The sequence below is a fragment of the Globicephala melas genome, chromosome 6, assembly GCF_963455315.2.
Source record: "Globicephala melas chromosome 6, mGloMel1.2, whole genome shotgun sequence".
Taxonomy (NCBI): domain Eukaryota; kingdom Metazoa; phylum Chordata; class Mammalia; order Artiodactyla; family Delphinidae; genus Globicephala; species Globicephala melas.
In genome coordinates, this window is record NC_083319.1 from 99578372 (window position 1) to 99604565 (window position 26194).

At 39.4% G+C, this 26194-nt stretch overlaps 1 protein-coding gene across 2 annotated transcripts in view; it reads left to right on the forward strand.

The window, feature by feature from the left end:
* PIWIL2 (piwi like RNA-mediated gene silencing 2) overlaps positions 1-26194 on the forward strand; it is an 86828-nt gene that overhangs the window by 55246 nt on the left and 5388 nt on the right. For both annotated transcript variants that reach the window (XM_030832594.2, XM_030832595.2), the window contains exons 16-19: positions 586-687; positions 1227-1343; positions 1926-2014; positions 3137-3242. In XM_030832594.2, the coding sequence (XP_030688454.1) occupies positions 586-687; positions 1227-1343; positions 1926-2014; positions 3137-3242 (414 nt within the window). The remainder of the gene's footprint in view (positions 1-585; positions 688-1226; positions 1344-1925; positions 2015-3136; positions 3243-26194) is intronic.

A 26194-nucleotide genomic window follows, 5' to 3' on the forward strand; every position in this document is an offset into this window, starting at 1 on the left:
TAAGCAGTGAGAGGTAGAAGATGCTGATATAAGATATTCTTCTGGCAATATCATTCTCTCTCCTAATCGGAAAGTTAGGAAGATCTACTTATGGATTTGACAGTAGCTTCATTTCCTCTGCATTTGGCTCTGAATCCTTTCTTCTGGTATTGTATCCCATGTTTCCTAGTTAAAGTTCTATGGCATGAATGTAATAAGGTGCTTAGTTTACTAAAGAGAGTGGCAAAAAACATTATAGTGCATTGAAAGCATCAACTAATAAGAAACCCTTGCATATTTTTAAGCCTGGTTCTTTTCCAGGGATCTTAAGTGTCCTAATAAATTAATCAGGTAGTCAGGACCAGCTCTAGGTAACTTACGGTAACATGTTATGTAGCTAAGCGAAGAAGCCTGGAACCCAGCAAATACTCACTCAGGTTCAAGGACCTTTTTCTCTGTTGGAATGTCCACCATCTTTGGTTCAGTCCTCTCTTTACCCTAAAGGTCCTGTGGCTTTGCAGACTCTTGAACTGCCCCTGACTGGAGCCCTATCAAGGTCCGTTCAGAGTTCCAAAGCCTGACTTACATATACTTTATCTCCTCAAGGGGAAGATACAGATGGTTGTTTGCATCATCATGGGCACACGTGACGATCTCTACAGGGCCATTAAAAAGCTGTGCTGTGTGCAGACTCCCGTGCCCTCGCAAGTGAGTGGAAACTGGGCAGGAGGCACAGAGGGAAACTCTAGCCTCCCTTGAGGCTTGGAAAAGAGGGACTAAAGTAACTATTAGAAGCCAGCATATGTAGACCCATCTGGTGAAACTTTCCTGTTACAGTAACCTGGCTAATAGCAGATGTTCTTTGTAAATGCTGCTTTCATGTTCCCAAGTGAGCACTTTTGCTTGTTCATGGGTGAGTCGCCAGGTGGTTTCACATGACTGGGTTCTGAGAGTATAGGCTTTCCTTTGAAAGGAGAAAGCTGGTTTTCCTACGGAGGTTAATTTTTTTTTTAATCTGCATGAGATCTTTTTGAAAGTTTTTGTTGGCTTGTTGTTTTTTGGTTTTGATTTGTGTCGTGTGTGTGCACACACACACAACATGCCTGACCAGAAACTCTAGAATTAGAACTGTTAGTACCCAGTGCATTATCTGCCAGCCGGAGTTTCTTAAACAAATGTAGTACTTGCTCTAGAATTGTTTACATTGTTTGAAAGGTTGATAGTGTCCGCTTTCCCCTCTATTACAGGTCATCAATGTCCGAACCATTGGCCAGCCCACCAGGCTTCAGAGTGTGGCCCAGAAAATTTTACTTCAGATTAACTGTAAATTGGGTGGTGAGCTCTGGGGAGTGGATATTCCTCTGGTGAGTGATGCTGAGATATGTCTTCATTCAATTCAGCATCCCAGAGAGTCCTACCTAGCTATTTTCCTAATTTTCCGCCTAGAATTTTCCTCATTCTCAGTGCTTATAGTCTGAGTGGTTCATTGCTTGTTTTTGTATAGCCCACAAGCTTTAGAATGGTTTTCACGTTTTTAAGTGGTTGAAGAAAATAAGACTAATATCTCCAGACACATGAAAATTATATGAAATTCAGTTTTCAGTGTCCTTAAATGCGTTTTTATTGGAACATAGCCATACTCCTTTACGTACTACCTGTGGCTGCTCGTGTGCCGTAATGGCAGAATTGAATAGTTCCTCCAGAGACGGTGTGGCTCACAAAGCCTAAGGTATTTACTTTTTAGTCCTTCACAGAAAGTTTGCCAGTCCCTGGTCTTGACGATCTCTGACTTTGTTCATAGTGTTTAAAAAATATCAAGTTGATTGCACTCTTTCTCTTCCTTTCCCAGAACTTATTTTCGTATGTTGCTTTGGGGTTCAGATAACAATTAAAGATGGGGTGATGTGTTGCTTGGATTTTTGGTTTGTTTTTGTCTTCTAACCCAGAGACAATTAATGGTGATCGGGGTGGATGTTTACCACAACCCCAGCAGAAGCATGCGCTCCGTGGTTGGCTTTGTCGCAAGCATCAGTCTGTAAGTACCACTCCTGGCTCTATTGTGTTTGGTTACCTTATTTTAATGCCTAATCTTACTGTAAAGCCAGAAAAAATTTTTGAATATTTAATATTATAGTAAAAGTATACTGAAATTCTTCCTTCTCTATCTTCCTGTGATATTAATTTGTACAATCTCTTATCACATGTGTAAGTTTGTTCCCTGACTACAGTGTAACCTCTTTCAGAATGGGGTCTGTGTCTTGCTGGTGGTGGGGTTTTTCCCCTAGAAATGAGGGGTTTTGTTTGTTTTTTCTGATTGTAAAAATAAAGCATGCTCATGCAAAAATCTCCAGAAATTTAGAAAGTGAAAATTCCTCATGGTCTAGCTTTCATTAACCACCACCAAAGATTTGGAGTATGTATATACTTTTAGGTACTCTTTTATGCATATATTAACATATAGGTAGCTGGTATACACATACAAGTGGCACATTACTATGTATACTGTTCCTCATCTTCTTTTATGTACTTGAACTGTATATTTTGGTCATTTTCCTGTATTGACACAAATAAATCTCCATCAATTCTTTTTAACTGCTGCATGGAATTTATTATATGCTATAGCACTATTTAACTAGTCCTCTGTTGGTGGATATCTAAGTTGTTAAATTTTTTCAATTGGAAGCAGTTTTGTAGCAGATATCCACAATTACGCCTGTATTTATTTATTTTTTTTTTGCGGTACGTGGGCTTCTCACCGTTGTGGCCTCTCCCGTTGCGGAGCACAGGCCCCAGACGCGCAGGCTCAGCGGCCATGGCCCACGGGCCCAGCCGCTCTGCCGCATGCGGGACCCTCCCGGACCAGGGCATGAACCGGTGTCCCCTGCATCGGCAGGCGGACTCTCAACCACTGTGCCACCAGGGGAGCCCATGCCTGTATTTTTATATTCTGTAGCTGGCTTACATGTATCTTTTCCCTACATCAGTGTGTGTTTTTCCATGTAACATAAATGCGTTTGCTGGGTACTTGTGTGACTGGTGCATGGAGAAGCCTGTGTATGCTGACATTCACCTGTGGGCCTTCCTTTGTGAGTGTGTGTTCATCTCTCTCTCTCTCTCTCTCTCTCTCTCTCTCTCTCTCTGCTTGCCTCTGCCCCAGCACCCTCACAAAATGGTATTCACGAGTGGTATTCCAGATGCCGCATCAGGAGATGGTGGATAGCCTGAAGCTGTGCCTGGTGGGCTCCTTGAAAAAGTTCTATGAGGTGAGGAGAACAGCAGTTCTAAAGTATCAGGGTTTTTAAGGCCTGCCTTCCTGATCACTTTAAGAGGAAGTCTGATTTAGTGAGAGGGATCCCAACTCGAAGGTGAGTTTCCTAAACAGACTGACAGGCAGCTCAGAAGCACTGTTTTCAGGCTTCTACTTGTACAGAGCAGCTTAAAGAGCTCAGTGCTTTGATTTGATTTGGTAAGTAATGATTATTTCCCTGGTTGTCAGTCTGATGCCTGTGTGCATAATCTTCAGGCCCTTATCAGGAAAGTCAGGGTACATTTTAGTAATTAAAGCAGCTTATTAATTTTCTCAGTTTTCTATGGCTGTCATTAGGCACTGGTTCTTTTCATTTAAGTTCAAGACCAGTGCCTCCCTGAAAATCACCCCTAGAACTCCAAAGAATGCTAACCATGGAGAATTGCTGTCATTAAGCTGATATTGGGTCTGGAACAGTGAGCAAGCAAGGTACTGGGTTTTGCCTTGGCCAGTACATCAAAGGAAGCACTGATAAGTGGCTTTCATTTCTTAGGGTTCAGTGTTAGCCCTTTGCATAGAGATTAAACAGCAAGAAACTTAATGATTTCGCATGATTAAAGTCAATCTCTAGAACTCCACCTTGTTTCATTTTAGAATAATGTTTCCTATAGTGTCCTTCCAATGGTTTGGTACTGTTTCAGTATTAGAGATTATGTAAACCAGAAGTTAAATTTTGTCCCTGTAGAGGTCCATGTGATATGCTACTTTGTTATGAAGTCCCACTCACACCTTCCTTCTTGTAGTCGCTATTGTTTGCCTGCAAAGTTGTGTATGTCTTTTCAGCCCTAGCTCAAAGATTAGTTCTGTGAAACCTTTCTCATTTCCCCTCCTCTGCTCCATCCCTTAGCTAGACTTATTTCTTTATGATCCTCTCCCAAGGCCCTCTGTTAACATTCTGTGTAGTGATTATCACATCCTGCCTTTTATTAGTTGTTAGTATCCTTATTTATCTCTCCCTCTGGGTTGTAAATTACTTGAGCACTGTTTGGTTATGGATGGTTCTGTAGTATATTACCCTAAAACTTAGTGACATGCAGTGAGCATTTATGATGTTCGCTGTCAGGAAGTTGGACAGGGCACAGTGGGCTCCAGTTCTGCTCCATTTGGGCCCCTTCATGTGGTCTTTTCACATGAGCTAGTTTGGGCTTCCTCACAGCATGGTGGCTGGGTTCAGAGCTTGAGCATTCCAAGAGATTGAGAGAGCCAGGTAGAAAATGTGTTTCCTTGTATACCTTAGTCTTGAAAGCCATGTAGCGTCACTTCCACTGCATTCTGTAAGCCAAGTAGTAGTATCATTGTGAATATGCCTGAGTTTTGGAGGAGCCAGTGTGGGGTAGAGGTGGACTTAAAGAAACAACTGGTATGCTCTATAAGGCCATTACATATATTCTGATATTTCTGTACTAATTACTCTTTCCCCCCTTCATCTATTATAAGGCACTGTTTGTGCCTTACAATAAACTTGTGCAGAACTCTTTAGCATAGAAGTTAGCTGGTGGTTAGCTAGTCCTGTTCTTCCTCAGGCCAGTAGTTTTTCCATTTATATTACATCCTGAGGAGGCTTTAACCCAATTTCCCAATATATTTGCTTATCAATATTGGTATTATCATAAGACTTATATACATGGTATAGTTGAATCTTACCAACAAGGTTAGTTGAATCTTACCAACAAGGTCACCCTACATCATGATGCAGGGTGGTAGTAGACATAACCTGAAATATAAGAGTCAGCAGTGGCACATCACTAGAGACCCACGCAGGCATGAATAATTAGTTCAGTTCATCATTATACTGTAGGACCAAAATATCTCCCAGAGCCATGCCACTTTAGTTTGCAGGCTTCCATTCAACATTGTCAGGTTCTGAAAGCAGCAGTTCATTCGCCATTTCAGACATTGGTATACTTGAGCTAACAGACAATGTCACCTCTTGCTCTGAGTGTCTTTTAAGGCACCAATGTAATATTGTATTTTCCTCATTGCACAACCATTTATTCATTCCTTTATCCTCAACTACCATTCTTCCTTCTCTGTATTTATACCCAAACTTTTCCACCTTTAAATGGAACATTAGGTTTAGCCACTGTGCTGGTCTAGGATGCTGCCAGCAATACTAGTCTAGCAATTGCCTCCCCCTCAGTCCACTGCCATTCACATAGGGTAGGATTACATAGGTCAGAACGAGTGGGCTGTCTCACCTCCTAGGCAATATAGATGCGTGTCCTGTGAACCTCAATTTTGCCCGAGGGGGTGAAGGCACAGTCCACCCCGTTAGGCCCTTAGGAACTCTAATTACAGTTTCTTGCTTAGGGACTGTTATGGGTTGAATTGTGCCCCCTTAAAAAGATATTGAAGTCCTAACCCCAGTACCAGTGAATGTAACCTTTTTTGGAAAGAGTGTCTTGGCCGATAATCAAGTTAAGATGAGGTCATTAGAGTGGGCCCTAATCCATTACGCCTGTGTTCTTAGGAAAAGAGGACATTTGGACCCAGAGACAGACACACATAGAGGAAAGGCAGTGTGAAGACACAGGGAGTGCACCATCTACAAGCCAAGGAACACATGAGGCCACCAGGAGTCACAGAATGATAGATTCTCTGTCACAGCCCTCAGAAGGAAACAACCTTGCCAACACTTTGATTTCAAACTTTAGACTCCAGCACGGTGGAACAGTACACTTCAGTTAGTGGTACTTTGTTATGGCAGCTCTAGCAAATGAATACATGGTTCATCACAGCTTCTAGCACCCAAAGTTGCAGTCCTGGTCCGAGAACCACTGCATCAGGTAGTAAAAAAGAGGGTTAACGTCATGTGGAGGAAAACAAAAAGTATTGTCATAGCAGCATCCTTCCCCACCCCTTGTTCTTTAGATCCCCCAGAAAAGGAGAGGAGTTTATCTAGTGGGGACATTCCCTTGGCCCCTGTCATGTTGAATATGAGTACACACTCATAAAATCATGTAAGCTAGCCCTTCACACCTTTATTCCCTTCATTTTAAACAATAAATGTTTCAGTTGCTCATTCTGATTTTCTGTCAAACTGTTACTCTGGGGATGAAAGTGTGTTCCTTGGTCTGAGGAAATGTGACTTGGCAGTCCAGATTGGTATAGTGTCTTCTGTTTTAGTTCTTTTATAGTATTTTGAGAATTTGTATCTACCAGCAGATATGCAAAACCCAGTCCAGAATAGGTGTCCGTTTCTGTCAGGAACAATTTGTAATCTCCTGGAGCTGCAGAGTCAGTCCAATTTGCCACTGTGTGCGGGGCCTTCCCCTCAGGGAATCTGACCCCAGAGCCATCTGCATTCTCTGTCCTCTTGGCAGACAGAACAGTTTATTGGAATTTTGCACTTCAGAGGGTATGAGAAAAATATGTCTAGATTTAGCCCATTTCTTCATTGCTTCAGCCCTCAGTGTCCACTCATTTCATGGACCCAGGTACCGCTCGAGCAGACACACCAAGATATCAGCTTGCTGGTAACTACTTTCTGATCCTGGAAGGAGGTAGTTACTCCCCATTCACCCTTCCCCCTACTTCCTGGTAACATCTAATCTGCTTTCTGTCTCTGTGGATTTGTGTATATTATATAGAGATAATAATAAAATACATGATCTTTTGTGTTTGCCTTCTTTTATTGATCGTGTTTATAAGGTTCATCTAAATTGTAGACTATATTATTACTTTGTTCTTTTTTATGGATGAATCATGTTCTATTGTATGTTTATCCATTCATCACTGATGGACATTTGTACTGTTCCCACCTTTTGACTATTGTGAATAGTATGAATAATACAGGCTGTGAACATGCCTGTATATGTATTAGTTTGAGTACCTATTTTCAGTTCTTCTGGGTATATACCTAGGAGTGACATTGCTGGGTCATATGGTAATTCTTTAACTTTTTGAGGAACCCTCAAACTGTTTTCCACAGTGGATGCACCATTTCACGTTCCTATCAGCAATATAGGAGGGTTCCAGCTACTCCACATCCTTGCCAACACATCTTATTTTCCTTTTTTTAATTGTAACTCTGGTGAAGTGGTATCTCATTATGGCTTTAACTTGCATTTCCTTAATGACTAATGATGTTGTACATCTTTTCATGTGCTTATTGTCCATTTGTATAACTTCTTTGGAGAAGTCCTTTTGAGTCCTTTCCCTGTTTTTCAGTTGATCTATTTGTCTTTTTCTTTTTGAGATGTAAGAGTTTTTGTTTTTATTTTTACATATTCTGGATACAGAACTCTTGTCTGATGTACGGTTTGCAAATATTTTCTCCCATTCTGTAGAGTGTCTTCACTTTCTTGATTATGTTATTTGATGCACAAAAGTTTTAAATTTTGATGGAGTCCTGTTATCTATTTTTTCTTTTGTTCCTTGTGCTGTCAAATCTAAGACTCTGTTGCCAAATTTGAGGTCATGAAGATTTATGCCTCTGTTTTCTTCTAACAGTTTTAGAGCTTTAGCTGTTACCTTTAGGTCATTGATCCATTTTGAGTTACATTTTGTATGTGGAGTGAGGTAGAGGTCCAACTCTACTCTTTTGCATGTGGTTATCCACGTGTCCCAGCACCACTTGTTGGGGAGACTATATTCTTTATAGAATGGTATTGGCACCCTTATTAAAGATCAATTAGCCCTGGATGTTTGGGTTTATTTCTGAACTCTCAGTTCTGTTCCGTTGGTCTCTATGTCATCCTTATGTCAGTACAACACTGTTTTGATTATTGCTTCTTTTTAGTTAGTTTTGAAATTAGGAAGTCTGTGTCTTCCAGGGTTTTTTTCAATATTGTTTTGGCTGTTCAGAGCCCCTTGGAATTCCATATGAATTTGAGAATAGGCACTCCCATTTCTGTAAAAAGGGCCATTGGAATTGCGATAGGAATTGCATTGAATTTATAGATCACTTTGCAAGTGTTGTCATCTTAATAATATTCACTCTTGCAATATGTGGGCACAGGATGTCTTTCCATTTATTTAGGTTGTATTTAATTTCTTCCAGCAATGTTTTGTAGTTTCCAGGTTCAAGTGTTTCACCTCCTCAGTTAAATTTATTCTGGGTATTTTATTCTTTTGAATGCTACTGAGTATGGAATAGTTCTGATTTCATTTTTGGATTGTTCATTGCTGGTGTATAGAAACATAATTGTTTTGTGTGTTAATCTTTAACCCTGCAACTTTTCTGAACTTAACTAGCTTTAGTAGATTTTTTTCCCCAATTCTTTGGGATTTTTCTATATAGAATCATGTTACCTGCAAATAGAAATAGTCATACTTCTTTTTTCCCCAATTTTGATGCCTTTTATCTATTTATCCTGCTTAGTTGCTCTGACTGGAACTTCCAGTACAATATTTAATAACAGTGGTAAAAACAGGCATCCTTGTCTTTTTCCTGATCTGAGGGGGATAGTTTTAAGTCTTTCACCATTGAGTATGATGTTAGCTGTGGGTGTTTCATAGACTCACTTTATCATGTTAAGGAAGTTTCTTTCTGTTCCTAATTGGCTGAGTGTTTTTATAGTGAAAGTGTGTTGGATTTTTATCAAATGCTTTTTCTGCATATTAGTTTATAACAGTCTCATTCATATTAATACCAAATTGATTTCAGTAGTACACAAAAATTTGTTCCTTTCTGGTACTATGGTGTCCCTCCTTCTCTGTGCTAATTTTATTTTATTTTATTTTAATTAATTCATTAATTTTTGGCTGCGTTGAGTCTTTGTTGCTGTGCATGGGCTTTTTCTAGTTGCAGTGAGCGGGGGCTACTCTTTGTTGCAGTGGTGGGCTTCTCATTGCGGTGACTTTTGTTGCGGAGCACGGGCTCTAGGCATGTGGGCTTCAGCAGTTGTGGCGCACGGGCTTAGTTGCTCCGCGGCACGTGTTATCTTCCCGGACCAGAGCTTGAACCCATGTCTCCTGCATTGGCAGGTGGATTCTTAACCACTGTGCCACCAGGGAAGTCCTGTGCTAATTTTATATTAGGGTTTCCAGAGAGACAGATCAATACGGGGTATGTGTGTATGTGTGTGTGTGTGTGTGTGTGTGTGTGTATATTTTGAGGAATTGGCTCATGTGATTTATGGAGGCTGGCAAGTCCAAAATCTGCAGGGTAGGCCAACAGGTTGGAGACCCAGGGAAGGGCTGATGTTGTAGATCAAGTTTGAGTTTATCCTATTTGGTATGTTTTAGTCTTCTTGAATGTGTCAGTTAACTTTTGAATCATATTTGGGAATTTTTGGTCCAATATTTCTTCAAACACTCTTTTGCCCCTTTCTCTCTCTCCTCTGCTACTGAGACTCCAATTATTCGTATGTTGTTACGCTTGATGGTGTCTCACAGGTCTCAGAGGCTGCATTCATTTTTCTTCCTTTTTTTCTTTGTTTCTCACACTGGATAATCTTGATTGATTTATCTTTTAGTTCACTGATTATTCCTTCTGCCTGATCACATCTGCTCTTAAGCCCCTCTGGTGAATTTTTCATTTCACTTATACTTTCTGATTCCAAAATTTTTGTTTGGTTCTTTCTTACAGTTTCTATCTTTTTTTTTTTTTTTTTTTTTTTGCGGTACGCGGGCCTCTCACTGCTGTGGCCTCTCCTGTTGCAGACCACAGGCTCCGGAAACACAGGCTCGGTGGCCATGGCTCACGGGCCCAGCCGCTCCGCGGCATGTGGGATCCTCCCGGACCAGGGCATGAACCCGTGTCCCCTGCACCGGCAGGCAGACTCTCAACCACTGCGCCACCAGGGAAGCCCACAGTTTCTATCTTTATTGGTAGTCTTTACTTTGTGAGATTTTCCTTAAGGTCTTTAGATATAGTTTTCTTTAGATCTTTGAACATTATTTAAAAATGGTTGGGGGCTTCTCTGGTGGCGCAGTGGTTAAGAAGCCACCTGCCAATGCAGGAGACACAGGTTCGAGCCCTGGTCTGGTAAGATCCCACATACCGTGGAGCAGCTAAGCCTGTGCGCCACAACTACTGAGCCTGCGTACCACAACTACTGAAGCCTGTGCACCTAGAGCCCATGCTCCGCAAGAGAAGCCACCGCAGTGAGAAGCCCGTGCACCACAATGAAGAGTAGCCCCCGCTACTAGAGAAAACTAGAGAAAAGCCTGCGCGCAGCCACTAAGACCCAGAGCAGCCAAAAATAAATATAAATAAGTAAATAATTTAAAAAATAAATAAAATAAAATAAAAATGGTTGATTTCAAGTCCTTGTCTAATATAACCAATGTCCGGGCTTCTCCCCGTATAGTTTCTATTAACTACTTTTTTTCACGTGAATGGGCTGTGGTATACTATTTTTTGGCATGTTTCATAATTTTTTATTGAAAGCTAGACATATTTATTTATTTATTTATTTATTTATTTATTTTGCGGTACGCAGGCCTCTCACTGTTGTGGCCTCTCCCGTTGCGGAGCGGACGCGCAGGCTTAGCGGCCATGGCTCACGGGCCCAGCCGCTCCGCTGCATGTGGGATCTTCCCGGACCGGGGCACGAACCCGTGTCCCCTGCATTGGCAGGTGGACTCCCAACCACTGCACCACCAGGGAAGCCCGACATATTTATTTTTAATTAAAAAAAAATTTATTTAAAACTACATTTCTTTCTTTTTTATTTATTTATTTATTTTTTGCGATACGCGGGCCTCTCACTGTTGTGGCCTCTCCCGTTGCGGAGCACAGGCTCCGGATGTGCAGGCTCAGCGGCCATGGCTCACGAGCCTAGTTGCTCCGTGGCATGTGGGATCTTCCCGGACCAGGGCACAGACCCGCATCCCCTGCATCGGCAGGCGGACTCTCAACCACTGCACCACTAGGGAAGCCGTCTTTCTTTTTTAAAATATTTATTTATTTATTTGGCTGCCTCGGGTCTCAGTTGTGGCATGCAGGATCTTCATTGCAGCATGCAGGATCTTTCATTGTGACACGCAGCCTTCTCTCTATTTGTGGCTCATGGGCTCCAGAGCACGTGGGCTCAGTTGCCCTGTGGCATGTGGGATCTTAGTTCCTCGACCAGGAATCCAACCTGTGTCCCCTGCACTGGAAGAAGAATTCTTAACCACTGGACCACCAGGGAAGTCCCTAGACATTTTTGATATAATGTTGGCAACTCTGCAAATCAAATCTCCACCCCCAGGGATTGTTGTTGTTGCTCTTCGATGCTTTCCCTGGCCCGATTCTGTAATCTTCGTAATCTAAACTGTGTGTAGCCACTGAAATCTCCCCTTAGTTTAGCTTAGTGATCAGCTAATGACAGGACAAAGATTTCTTCAAATGCCTTGAATGTTCTGCACCCTCCAGTGATTGCTAGATTATTTTCTCAGTTACCATGGTAGTGAGGCTGCAGGTGTCACAGCTACCGCAGAGAAAGGGGAATATGAATAGAGCAAGTTAAAACACCACAAAGGTCAAGATTCAGCCAATTTCATTGAATAAATGCTGTTCAGATTGTTTTAAGCCTCTGGTTAGTTTCCACAGTTCTAAAAAAAAGTTGATTTTGACCATTTGTGCAGTGTGCTTGTTGCTTTTATGGTTGAACAGATTTTTGGAGGTCCTTACTTTCTCATTCAAGAAATATTTCTTGAAGAGTGCTTTTGACAATCTGCTTTTGTCAAGTGCAAGTGCTTTTCTAGGTGGACAGTGATTAGAGTTTAGAACCCACTAAGGGTAGATTGCACTAGAAAACCTCCATCATTTTGTTTTAGGGCCCCAAAGGGCTACATTCTAGGAATAAGGGTGATTGAAAGCAAACTGCAGCTCATCTTTGAATTATTTTAAATTTTTGAATCAGATATGATGATCCAGCGTGCTAGTGTTTCTAAGTTTCTCATAGTGCTAATACTCTAGACACCTGGAAGAAACAAACTTGAATCTTCTCCTTATGAACAGTATCATTCCAGGCGCCATGTTATTTCTATTAACAATACTGTAAATACAGGCATACCTCAGAGATATTGGGGGTTCAGTTCCAGACTACCACAGTAAAGCTAGTACTGCACTAAAGTGAGGCACAAATTTTTTAGTTTCCCAGTGCATATAAATGTTAGGTTTATGCCATGCTATAGTCTGTTAAGCGTGCAATGAACAAATGTGCATGTCTTAATTAAAAAATAATGTGTTGGAAAAATGGCACTGATAGACTTGCTCAACACAGGGTGACACAAACCTTTAATTTGTGAAAAAAAAAATGCAGTTATCTGCAAAGTGCAATAAAGTGAAGCACAATAAAATGAGGTATGTCTGTGCTATGTTTGGCAATTTTTAAAAAGGAATATATTTATATTATACACACATGTAGGCACATATGTGTATATATTTTTGAATATATATTACATATATACACACGTGTATACATATACATATATATATGTATATCTACTTGAATTTAATTGAGAAGTTAATGAAGCAAAGAAGAATAAGTAGGTGAAGATACAAAACGACAGAAACCCAGAGAGATGATGAGAGCTGCATTTGGGTCCTTTTTCTTTAGGGAAATATGCTAATTCTGGAAGAGGCAGCTGAAACATTGAAAAGCTGTGGAGAACTTTTGAAGACTTAGGGATCAAAAGCTGGAGGCCAGGGCCCCCAAGCCAGTGGTAGTCGTGAGTCTTCTCCCCACTATTTGGGCTGTGAATCTGAAGAGCTGCAAACTAGGAGTAAAGAGCTATAGGTAGATCAACTCTGAATGATACTAGTCCTTGAATATGGATTCAGATGAACTCTGACTGCTAGTTTTACTGCCCACTTGCCAAAAGCAAATAAAAACCCTCTGAAGGAAGATAACATTATCCTGGGCGTCAGATTTTTCTGCAATATCTAGCAATCAATAAATAATAACCAAGAATACAAGAGAGAAAATGAAGGGACTGAAAAACTAAGAAAACCAACAGATAATTGATCCAGATGCACAGAGGATTCAGATAGACGAGTAGTCAGACACATTTTAAAATAGCTACACTTAAGTTCAGAGAAATGGAAGACAACATTAAGAATTTTAGCAGGGCTTTCCTGGTGGTCCAGCGGTTGAGAGTCCACCTGCCGATGCAGGGGACACGGGTTCGTGCCCTGGTCCGGGAGGATCCCATGTGCCGCAGAGCGGCTGGGCCCGTGAGCCATGGCTGCTGAGCCTGCGTGTCCGGAGCCTGTGCTCTGCGGCGGGAGAGGCCACAACAGTGAGAGGCCCGTGTACAGCAAAAAAAAAAAAATTTTAGCAAACAGAAACTGGGGAAAAATGGAAATTTCTAGAACTAAAAATTATAATAACCAGAATTAAACACTTAGTGAATGGGTGTATTAGGTTGCTAGGGCTGCCAGAACAACGGCTTAAACAGTAAAAATTTATTTCCTCACAGATCTGTGGGATGGGAAGTCCAAGATCAAGATGCTGTGCTGGCAGGGTTGGATTCTCCTGAGGCCTCTCTCCTTGTCTTATAGATGGCTGTCTTCTCTCTGTGTCACATGGTCTCTACTGCATGTGTGTCTCTGTCCCAGTCTCCTCTTCTTAGAAAGACACCAGTCATATTTGATTAGGGCCCACCCCAGTGACCTTTTTAAAACTGAATAACCTCTCTAAATATCTGTTTCCAAATACAGTCACATTTTGGGTGTGGCAGGTTAGGACCTCAACACAAATTTTGGAGAAACACAGCTCTGTGCATAACAGTGGGCAACAGTAGTTTAGACTTAATTGAGGAAATTAAGAGACAATTGAAAGATAGATAAGAAGAAAATAATCAAACTGCACTGAGATACGGAGGGTTAGAAAATATAACAAGGCAACAGACTTGGGAGTTATGGAGTTAAAATATATTATACACGTAAGTGGTCCAGAAGGAGGTTAGAGAGAGCAGAGGGCAGAAAAACAATGGTAAAGAATATTCCAAAAGTGTTAGAAGACATTAAGTCACAGATACGAGAAATCCAACAAATCCCAAGCAAGATATAAAAAGAAAAGTACACTTAGGCACATTAGAGTAAAACTGTTGAAAGTAAAGACAAATATATATATACATATTAAGGCAAGTCAAAGGAAAATAAAAGAGGTTACCTTCAAGGAGCAACAAATTGACAAATAGTGAACTAGTCAAAAGAAACAGTTTAAGCCACAAGATAATAAAATAATAGCTACAAAATGCTGAAAGAAAATAACTACCAATATAGAATCCAATATCCACTAAAAGTAGCTTCTAATAAGGTGAAAAAAGACACTTTGTGGCAAATAAAAAATTGAGAATGCTTGTCACCAGCAGATTTGCACTGAAGGAAAATACAAAAGAGCATTTTTCACCTACAAGGAAAATTATCCCAGAAAACACTTAGAAATGGTTAAAGGAATAAATACAGGAATAAAAGTGCCAAGTATGGGGATAAATTTAAATGAATACCTACCATCTAAAATAATAATGTTTTTGAGTGGATATATATTCATTTGTGTGTATAAATTTCAAATTGATGACAGTAATAGTGTGTATATCTGGAAGAAGTAAATGAAGTTCCAGTGCCTTTAGTTTCTTGAATTGTTGAGGAAAAGGTGAAAGTACTAATTTATATTACAGTTTGATACACTAAGAGCTATGTTGTAATTTCTAGGTTAGCCACTAAAAGAATGAAAAAAGAGTTATGTAACAATCAAAATGAGAGAAGAGAAAATAACAAAAAAATTTTTTAAGGAAGAAAGGAAAAGAATATAGAACAAATAGCAAGCAGTACTTGGACCTTGAAAATGTTATGCTAAGTGAAAGAAGCCAGTCATAAAAGACCACGTTTTATATGATTCCATTCATAAGAAATGTTCAGAACAGGGAAGTTTACAGAATCAGAAAGTAGGTCAGTGGTTGCTTAGGGCTAAGTTGGGGAGAGAATAGGAGGTGGGTAGAATGGTGGTAGTTTAAGAGTGTGGGGCTTCTTGCTGAGGTGATGAAAATGTTATAAAATCAATTGTGATGGTTTTACATATCTGTGGATATACTAAAAAACATTGAATTTTACACTTTAAATTGATGAATTATATGGTGTGTGGATTATGTCTGAATAAATAAATTTTTTTAAAAAATTTAAAGAATCATATAGAAATTCTTCTAAATGTAATAAATGAAAATATCAGTAGAGGGGCCTAACATCAGATTGGATTAAGCAGAAGAAATAACTAGCGAATTTGAAGATAGGTCAGTTGAGATTATTGAGTGTGAAGAAAAGAAAGAAAAAAGTAAGGAAAATTAACAGAGGCTCAGAGATCTGTGGGACACCGTCAGCCATAGCAATATAAACATAATGTGATTCCCAGAAGGGGAGTAGTGAGAGAGAATTGGGAACAAAGGACATTGGAAGGAATAATAGCCAGAAATTTCCAAAATTAATAAAGAAGGTAATCAGTTCATCCAAGAAGCCTAACGAACACTAAGTAGGAAAAACTCAAAGATACCCATACCTAGACACAACCAAGTAAGACTGCTAAAAGACAAAGAGGGCATCTTTTTTTTTTTTTTTTTGGCCACTCTTCATCGCGGTGCGCGGGCCTCTCACTGTCGCGGCCTCTCGTTGCGAAGCAGAAGCTCCAGACGCGCAGGCTCAGTAGTTGTGGCTCACGGGCCTAGTCGCTCCGCGGCATGTGGGATCTTCCCGGACCAGGGCACGAACCTGTGTCCCCTGCATTGGCAGGCGGATTCTCAACCACTGTGCCACCAGGGAAGCCCCAAAGAGGGCATCTTGAAAGCACCAAGAGAATTGCTCATTATGTTCAAGGCATCTTCAATAAGATTAAGAGCTGACTTCTCATCAGAAATCATGGAGGCCAGAAGGCAATGGGATGACATATTCCAAATGCTGGAAGAAAAAGAAGGTTGAATAAGAATTGTATATCCAGAAAAGCTGCTGTTGAGAAATAAAGGAGAAACCTTGACAACAATATTATGCTCAGTGAAAGAAGCTAGACATAAAAAGCCACATATTTATATTATTCCATTTCTATGAAATATCCAGAATAGGAAAATTTGTAGAGACAGAAAAGAGATTACTGGTTTCCAGGCATTGAGGATGCTGCCAGGAATAGGATGCTGGCAGTAACTTCTAAGGGGTATAGGGTTCTTTTTGGGGTGTTGAAAATATTATGGAATTAGGTAGTGTTGATAGGTATATAACTTTGTGAGTATACTAAAACCACTGAATTATACTCTTTGAAATGGTGAATTTTATGTGATTTACATGTCATTTTTTTTTTATTGGAGAAAGTAAGACTCTCAGATAAACAAAAACTAGGGGGATTTGTCACTAGCAGACCTGTCCTACGAGAAATACTTAAGGGAGTCCTTCAGGTAGAAATGAAATGACACTAGACAGTAATTTGTATCCACATGAAGAAGTAAGTACCACCAGGAAAGGTAACTATATAGGTAAACATAAGGAGAGCAAAAATATATTTTTGTTTGTAATTTTTCTTGTAGTCTTGTAGTCTTAAGAGACAAGTGCATAAAGTGGTAAATATAAATCTAAATGGATATGCATACAGTGTATAAAGATATAATTTGTATGACAATAAAGGCACAAAGTAGAGGGGAGGGAATGGAGCCATAAGAGGAGCAAAGTTTTTGAATAATACCAAAATTAATTTTGTATTGGGACTTCCGTGGTGGTCCAGTGGTAAAGAATCTGCCTTACAATGCAGGGGACGCAGGTTCTATCCCTGGTCAGGGAACTAAGATCCTACATGCCACAGGGCAGCTAAGCCCACGTGCCACAACTACTGAGCTCGCACGCACCTCAACTAGAGCCCATATGCCGCAAATTACAGACCCCATGTGCTCTGGAACCCGCGTGCCACAACTGCAGAGCCCACATGCCCTGGAGCCTGTGTGCCACAACTAGAGAAGAGAAAACCTGCACACCACAAGTAGAAGTCCGTGTACCACAATGAAGAGCCCGCGCACCGGTGCAACGACAGATCCCACGTCTAAGACCCAACACAGCCAAAAATAAATAAAATAAATAAAATAAATAATAAATAAATCATCTTTTGAAAAAATAAATTTATTTATTTACTTATTTTTAGCTGCATTGGGTCTTCACTGCTGCACGTGGGGGGCTTTCTCTAGTTGCGGCGAGCGGGGTCTACTCTTCATTGTGGTGCATGGGCTTCTCACTGTGGTGGCTTCTCTTGTTGCAGAGCACGGGCTCTAGGTGCGCGGGCTTCAGTAGCTGTGGCACACAGGCTCAATAGTTGTGGCTCATGGACTCTAGAGCACAGGCTCAGTAGTTGTGGCTCACAGGCTTAGTTGCTATGAGGCGTTTGGGATCTTCCTGGACCATTGCTCAAACCCGTGTCCCCTGCATTGGCAGGCGGATTCTTAACCACTGCGCCACCAGTGGTTTAAATCTTTAAAAGAATCTTTAAATCTTTTAAATCTTTAAAAAAAATTTTGTATTAACTGACCAAATGAGATTGTTATAAGTTAATATGTTAACTGTAATCGCCAGGTGAAACACTAAGAAAATAACTCTGAAAAATAAAAGAAAAGGAACGACAAGGGAATTAATATGGTAACTAGAAAATGTCTATTTAATACAAATTAAGGCAGTTGAGGAAGAATAGAGGGACAAAAAAGATATAAGGCATGTGGAAAAAAATAGTAAAATGGCAGATGTAAATCTTACCGTATCAGTAATTACATTAAATGTAAATGGACTAAACACCAAAGGTAGAGATTAGCAACTTGGATTAAGTGAAAATATGAAGATATGCTTTCTCCAAGAGACATATTTTAGTTTCAAAGACACAGGAGGTTGAAAGTAAAAGAATGGAACAAGATAAACCAAAAGAGAGCTGGAGTAGCTATACTAATAACAGGCAAAACAGACTTTAAGATAACAATTCTTACTAAAGACAAGAAAGGACATTTCGTAATGGCAAAAGGGTCAATCCATGAGGAAGTCATAAAATATAAACATATATGAAACTAACAACATACATCCAAAAATATATGGAACAAAAACTAACGTAAGTGAAAGGAGAAATAGACAATTCTACAGTAATAGATGGAGATTTCAAAACTTCATTTTTGATAATGGATAGAACAGTTAGAAATAAGATCAACAAGGAAATAAAATACTTGAACAACTCTGCGATCCAACTCAACCTAACAGACATCTACAGAACACACACCAACAGAACACACATTCTTCTCAAATGTGCGTGACACATTCTCCATGATAGAACATATGTCAGGTTATAAAACAAGACTCAGTACATCTTAAAGGATTAAAATCATGCAAAATATGTTCTGAAACCACAATAGAATGAAATTAGAATATAATATGTGGGACATTTGGGAAAGTCACAACTATATGGAAATTAAACAATATTCCCAAGTAACCAGGAGGTCAAAGAAGAAATCAAAAGGGAGATTAGAAAACACTTTGAGATAAATGAAAATAAAGACAAAACATACCAAAACTTGTGGATGTATGTAAAAAAGTGCTTAGAAGGAAAATTTATAGCTGTAAACACCTATAATAAAAAAGAAGAAAAATCTCCAAATAGCCCAAGTTCCACCTTAAGAAATTAGAAAAAGAAGAGCAAACTAAACTTAAAGCAAGAAAGAAGGAATTGATAGAGATTATAGCATAGAGAAATGAAATGCAAAATTGAAAAACAACAGAGAAAATCAATAAACCACAAATTGATTATTTGAAAAGATCAACAGAATTGATAAGCCTTTAGCTAGACCACCCATGAAAAAGAGAAGATCAGATACTAAAATCTGGAATGAAAAAGACTACACTACTGACCTTACAGAAATAAAAAAAGGATTTTAAGAAAATACTATGTATGAATGGCTGTATGCCAAGAAATTAGGTAACCTAAGTGAAATGGACAAACTCCAAGAAGGGCACAAACTATCAAAACTTTTTAGTTGTACCAAACATTTTAAGAATTAATACTCTTTCACAAACTCTTCCAAAAAATAGGAAAGGAGGGAACACTTCCCAGTTCATACCATAAGGCCAATATTACCTTGATACTAAAGCTAAACAAAAATATCAGAAGAAAACTGCAGAAGACATCCAGACTGGAAAGGAAGAAGTTAAACTATGTCTGTTTCTATTTGACATTATGTTACATATAGAAAACCCTAAAGAATAAACACACTCTATTGTAGCTAGTTAAAGAGTTCAGCAAGGTTGAGGATACAAGACTGCTGTACAATAGCCAACTATTTCTTTACACTAGCAATGATCAATCCAGAAATGAAAGTAAAATAATTCCATTTATAACAGCATAAAAGAGAACTATGTAGGAAAATGTTTAACAAAAGAAGTGCAAAAAATATACTGAACACTGCAGAACATTGTTGAAATAATTGAAGAAGACCTAAGCAAAAGGAAAGACAACCCATATTCAAGACTTAATATTGTTAAAATGGTAGTACTCCTTACATTAATCTACAGATTCAAGGAAATACATATCAAAAGTCTAACTTTTTTTTTTTGCAGGAATAGACAAATTGATTTTCAAATTCATATGGAAATGTGAAAAATTCCAGAATAGGCAAAACAATTTTGAAAAAGAAGAAAATTGAAGGACTCATACTTTCTGGATTCAAAACTCACTACAAAGCTAGAATAAACAAGACAGTCTGGTACTGAAATGGAAAGAGACGTAGAGATCAGTTGAGAGTCCAGAAGTAAACCTGTGTGCTTATGGTAAACTGATTTCTGCAAGGGTGACATTCAGTGGCGAGAAAGCATAGTCTTTTCAGGAAATGGTGCAGGGAGTACTGGATATCCACATGCAAAAGAATGAAGTTGGATCCTTGCCTCACACAATATATAAAAAATAACTCCAAATGGATCAAAGACCTAAATATAGGAACTAAAACTATAAAACTCTAGATGATGGCATAGGTTTATATCTTTGTGACCATTTAACAGATAACAGTTTATTAGATATGATACTGAAAGCAAAAAGCAAGTCAAGAAAAACATAAATCAGACTTCATCAAATTTAAAATATTTTGTGCTTCAAAGTACAAGAAAGTGAAAAGACAACCCATGGAATGGGACAGAATCATTCATCTGGTATATCTAGTACAGGTATAGTTTCCAGAATATACAGCTGAAAAACAAAGAGACAAATAACCCAGCATAAAAATATGCAAACATTTGAATAGACATTTCTCCAAAGAGCATATACAAATAGACGAGAAGCACATGAAGAGAGCTTAATATCATTAGTCATTAGGGAAGCGGAAATCAAAATCACAATGAGGTACCACTTCACATGAAAACCAGATAAAGGCATTACAATAAAGGAAGCTACAGATCAATATTTCTCATGATTATAGATGCAAAAATCTTCAACAGAATATTAGTAAAGCAAATCTAACAATGCATAAAAAGAATTATACACCATAACTGTTCTGAGTTGAATACTGCCTCTCCAAATTCATGTCCACCTCGATCCTGTGAATGTGATGTCATCTGGAAATAGGGTCTTTGCAGATTCAATCAGGTTAAGATGAGGTTAGGCTGGATTAGGGTGGGCCCTAAGCCAATGATGTATTCTTAAGAAGAGGGAAGTTTGGTCAGAGTCTTAGAAGGTCATGTGAAGGAGCAGAGACACAGACACACAGGAGAAGGCACTGGAAAGGTGGAAGCAGAGATCGGAGTGATGTATCTACAAGCCAAGAAACACTAAGGATTGCCAGAAGCCACCAGAAGCTAGAATAGGGAAGGAAGTATTCTTTCCTAGGGCCTTTGGAGGAAGCATGCGGACCTGCTGATACCACAGTTCTGGACTTCTGCCCTCCAGAACTGTGAGAGAATACATTTCTGCTGTTCTAAGCAACCCAGTTTGTGGTTGTTACAGCAACCCTTAAAAAGGATACAACAACCAAGTGGTTTGTATTCCAGTTATGCAGGGCTGGTTCAGCATTTGAAAATCAATCAGTGTGGTCTGTCACATCAACAGGCTAAAGAAGAAAAATCCTATCATGTCAACAGATGCAGAAAAAGTATTTGACAAAAGTCAACTCCCATTTGTGATTAAAAAAACAAAAAAGAAAAACAAGCAAACAAAAAACAACAACAAACCTCCCAGCAGACTAGGAGTATAGGGGGAACTTCATAAACTTAATACAGAACATCTACAAAAATCCTGCAGCTAACCTTGTACTTAATTGTGAGAAACTAGATACTTTTCCCCTAGGATCAAGAACAAGACAGTTATTTCTTCTCTCACCACTCCTATTCAGCATCATACTGGAAGTCCTAGCTAATGCAAAAAGACAAAAGGAAGTAAAAGTTATACAGTCAGAAAGGAGGAAAAAAAACTTTGCAGGTAGCATGGTGTCTATGTATACAGCTCAAGAAATCAACAACAACAAAACTGCTGGAATTACAAGGTTGCAGAATACAACATAAATATACAAAATTGCTGAAAAAACCCACAAAATCAATTCCTTTTCTATATATCAGCAATGAACAATTGCATTTGAAATTAAAAACAATACCATTTGTATTCGCACCAAAAAATGAAACATTAGATGTAAGTCTAACAAAGCTTATACAAGATTTACATGAAGAAAACTCTAAAACTCTCATGAAAAATATCAAATATCTAAATAAATGGAGAGATAGCCCATGTTCATTGATAGGAGGACTCAATATTGTTAAGATGTCAGTTCTTCCCAATTTATCTATCGATTCACTGTAGCCCTAGTCAAAATCCCAGCAAGTTACTCTGCAGATATTTACAAACAGATTGTAAAGTTTAAATAGGTAAAAGACACAGGGTAACCAACACAGTACCTAAGAAGAACCAAATCAGAGGGCTTCTGTTACTCAAAGAGTTACTATGAAGCTACAGTAATATAGATGGTGTGGTATTGACAAAAAGAAAGATAGACATGTCAAGGTAACAGAATTGAGAGCCCAGAAGTAGACCTATACAAATAGATTGCAGTGACCTTTGATAAAAGATCATGGGCCACTTCAATGGAAAAGGAGAATCTTTTCAACAAATGGTGCTGGAACAGCTGCCCATCCACATGCAAACAAACAAAAACTATACCCAGACGATAACTCAAAAGTATCTTTAAAATGCAAAAGTTTAAAAAGTATAGAAGATAACATAGAAAATCTTGGTGACCTTGGGTTTGGTGATGACTTTTTGATACCAAAGCACTATCCATGAAATAAAGAACTGATAAACAGGACTTAATTAAAATAAAAAAAAAACTTCTGTGAAACTTCTGTGAGAGGCATTAAGAGAATGAAAAGAAGCTACAGACTGGGAGAAAATATTTGCAAAACACATATCTGATAAAATACTGTTATCTGAAATATACAAAGAACTCTTAAAATCTCAATAAGAAAACAACCTAATTAAAAGATGGGCAAGAGACTTGAACAGACTTCTCACCAGCGAAGATATACAGATGGCAAATAAGCATATGAAAAGATACTCAGTATAACATTAGGGAATGGCAAATTAAAACAACGAGATACCACTACACATCTATTAGAATGGCCAAAACCTAAAACACTGACAACACCAAATGCTAGTGAGGATGGGGAGCAATGGGAACTCTCATCATTGTCTGAGGGAATGTGAAATGGTACAGCCACTTTGGAAGGCAGTTTGGTAGTTTCTTACAAAACTAAACATACTCTTACTATACGATTCAGCAGTCACACTCCTTAGTATTTACCCAAATGAGGTGAAAACATATGTCCACACAAAAACCTGCACAAAGATTTTTATAGCAGCTTTATTTATAATTGCCCAAACTGGAAGCAACGAAGATGTTCTTCAGTAGATGAATGGACAAATAATCTATGGTACATCCAGACAATTAAATACTCAGCAGTAAACAGAAATGAGCTATCAAGCCATGGGAAGATATGGAGGAATCTTTTTTTTTTTTTTTTGCGGTACGCGGGCCTCTCACTGTTGTGGCCTCTCCCGTTGCAGAGCACAGGCTCCGGACACGCAGGCTCAGCGGCCATGGCTCACGGGCCCAGCTGCTCTGCAGCACGTGGGATCTTCCCGGACCAGGGCACAAACCCGTGTCCCCTGCATTGGCAGGCGGACTCTCAACCACTGCGCCACCAGGGAAGCCCTGGAGGAATCTTAAATGCATATAACTTAAGTGGAAAAACCCAATCTGTAAAGGCTACATACTATATAATTCCAACTATAGGACATTCTGGGAAAGACACAAAATTACGGACACAGTAAAAAGATCAGTGATTGCCAGAGGTTTGGGAGGGTGAGGAAGGGAAGTATAAATAGGGAGCACAGGGGGTTTTTAGGGCTGTAAAAGTACTATAATGGTAGGTAAATGACATGCATTTCTTAAAGCCTATAGAATGTAGAAGAGAGTGAATGCTAATATAAACTGTGGACTTTAGTTAATAGTAATGTATCAATATTTATCAGTTGTAACAAATGCACCACCCTAATGTAATATGGTAACAATAGGGGAAACTATGTGTTTGGTTGGTGGGGAAGGTGTATACGGGAACTCTGTACCGTGGCCTCAAGTTTTTTGTAAACTTAAAACTGGTCTGAAAAATAAAGTCTCTATTTAAAAGCATGCACACACAGTGAGATACCACCTCACACACACTAGGATGGCTAAAATAAAGAAGATAATAAGAGTGTTGTCAAGGATGTGGAGAAATTGGAACCTTCATACATTGCTGGTGGGACTGTAAAATGGTAGAGCTTCTTTGAAAAACAATTTGGTATTTCGTCAGGATGTTAAACATAGGGTTACCATGTGACCCAGCAATTCTACTCCTAGGTATAAACCAAGAGAATTGAAAACATATGTCCACACAAAACTTGTATATGAATGTTCATAGCAATATTATTCATAATAGCCAAAACTGGAAAAAACCCATATAATCGATGAATGGACAAATGTGATATAGCCTGTAATGTAATATCATTTGGCAACATAAGGGAATGAAGGACCGATACAACATGGGTGAACTATGAAAACATTATGCTCAGTGAAATATTTAGTTACAGAAGACCACATATTACATGATTCTGTTTGTCCAAAATAGGCTAATCCAAAGAAACAGAAAGTATGTTAGTGTGTTCCAGGAGTTGGGGTTAGGGTGGGCGATGGGAAATGACTGCTAATGGGTATGAGATTACCTTTTGGGGTGATGAATATGTTCTAAAATTAGATAGTGGTGATGGTTGCAAAATTCGATAAATGTAAAACTTTTGACTTTTATACCTTAAAAGAGTGTCTTTTATGGTATAGCAAATTGTATCTCAATAAAGCTGTGATTTAAAAAAAAGCACCACTCCCAAACATCCGTCTAGCTTACGTACCCTTGTGGAATCAGCAAAATCAACACGTGCTGCCGGGGAAAAACAAGTTCAAAAGGCTGGCTTATTCCTCTGGGCCCCCATCCTTCCTCTGATACTGCCTTCAGGTAGATGTTTTTATATTTTGTCCAGCTTTTCCAGTTGTCCTCAGTGGCAGGGTTTCTTAGAAATCCTGGTCCACCACCTGAAGCCTTGTTGGCAAGCTTAATCTCATCTGTGTTTTTATTTTATTTTATTTATTTATTTATTTTGCGGTACGCGGGCCTCTCACCACGGCGGCCTCTCCCATTGCGGAGCACAGGCTCCGGATGCACAGGCCCAGTGGCCATGGCCCACGGGCCCAGCCGCTCCGCGGCACGTGGGATCCCTCCAGACCGGGGCACGAACCCGTGTCCCTTGCACCGGCAGGCGGACCCCCAACCACTGTGCCACCAGGGAAGCCCTGTGGTTTTATTTAATATCTGTATTTAGATTTATATTTCTGGTCCAGCAGATTTTCTGGTCTAAGGAAATCTTTACCTTCTTAAATATTATTGAGTTTTTTGTTTGTATAGGTATATATCAATAATTACCATATTAGAAGTTAAAACTGAGAACTTTTTAATGTTTTTTAATTTACTTTAAAAATAATAAGCTCAATATAGTTAATAACATAAATAACATTTATTTTATTTTTTATTTTAATTAGTTAATTTATTTTTGGCTGCATTGGGTTTTCGATGCTGCGCGCGGGCTTTCTCTACTTGCGGCAAGTGGGGGCTACTCTTCGTTGTGGTGCGTGGGCTTCTCATTGCGGTGTGCGGGCTTCTCATTGTGGTGTGCGGGCTTCTCGTTGCGGTGTGTGGGCTTCTCGTTGCGGTGGCTTCTCTTGTTGCAGAACATGGGCTCTAGGCACACAGGCTTCAGTTGTTGTGGCACGTGAGCTCAGTAGTTGTGGCTCACGGGCTCTAGAGCGCAGGCTCAGTAGTTGTGGTGCACTGGCTTAGTTGCTCCGTGGCACGTGGGATCTTCCCGGACCAGGGCTCGAACCCATGTTCTCTGCATTGGCAGGCGGGTTCTTAACCACTGTGCCACCAGCGAAGTCCCATAAATAACATTTTAAATTAAAGATTACTTTCAAAATGTTCGGTGATGTTTTACATTTTGGCAAATGGCTTTAATGTTTGGGTTAGTAAAAGGCAAGTGAATATCCTACATTTAATTTATTGCAGTGTCACACATCATTTACTTTCTGGAAAATTCTACTGGATATTTATGAGCGAATTAGAGTGAAAATGGCAAGTAATGTAGTAGGAGTATTGTGAAATTAGTTTTGACTCTGTGCACTCCCTACAACATCTAAGGGGAAGAATTGGAGCCCAGAGCACCCATTGAGAATCACTCTGGCCCATACCCTTCATCTGAGCTCCTAGACCACATGTGAGTCTGAGTGCCAGTGTTGCCTTCCACTCATGTGTGAAAATCAAAACAAGCTACATTCTTGACACTTGCCTTAGCTTTAGCTCTCATGATTAGTAATCACTTAATGTTGAGTTCATCTGTTATTTGGCCTGAGGGTTGA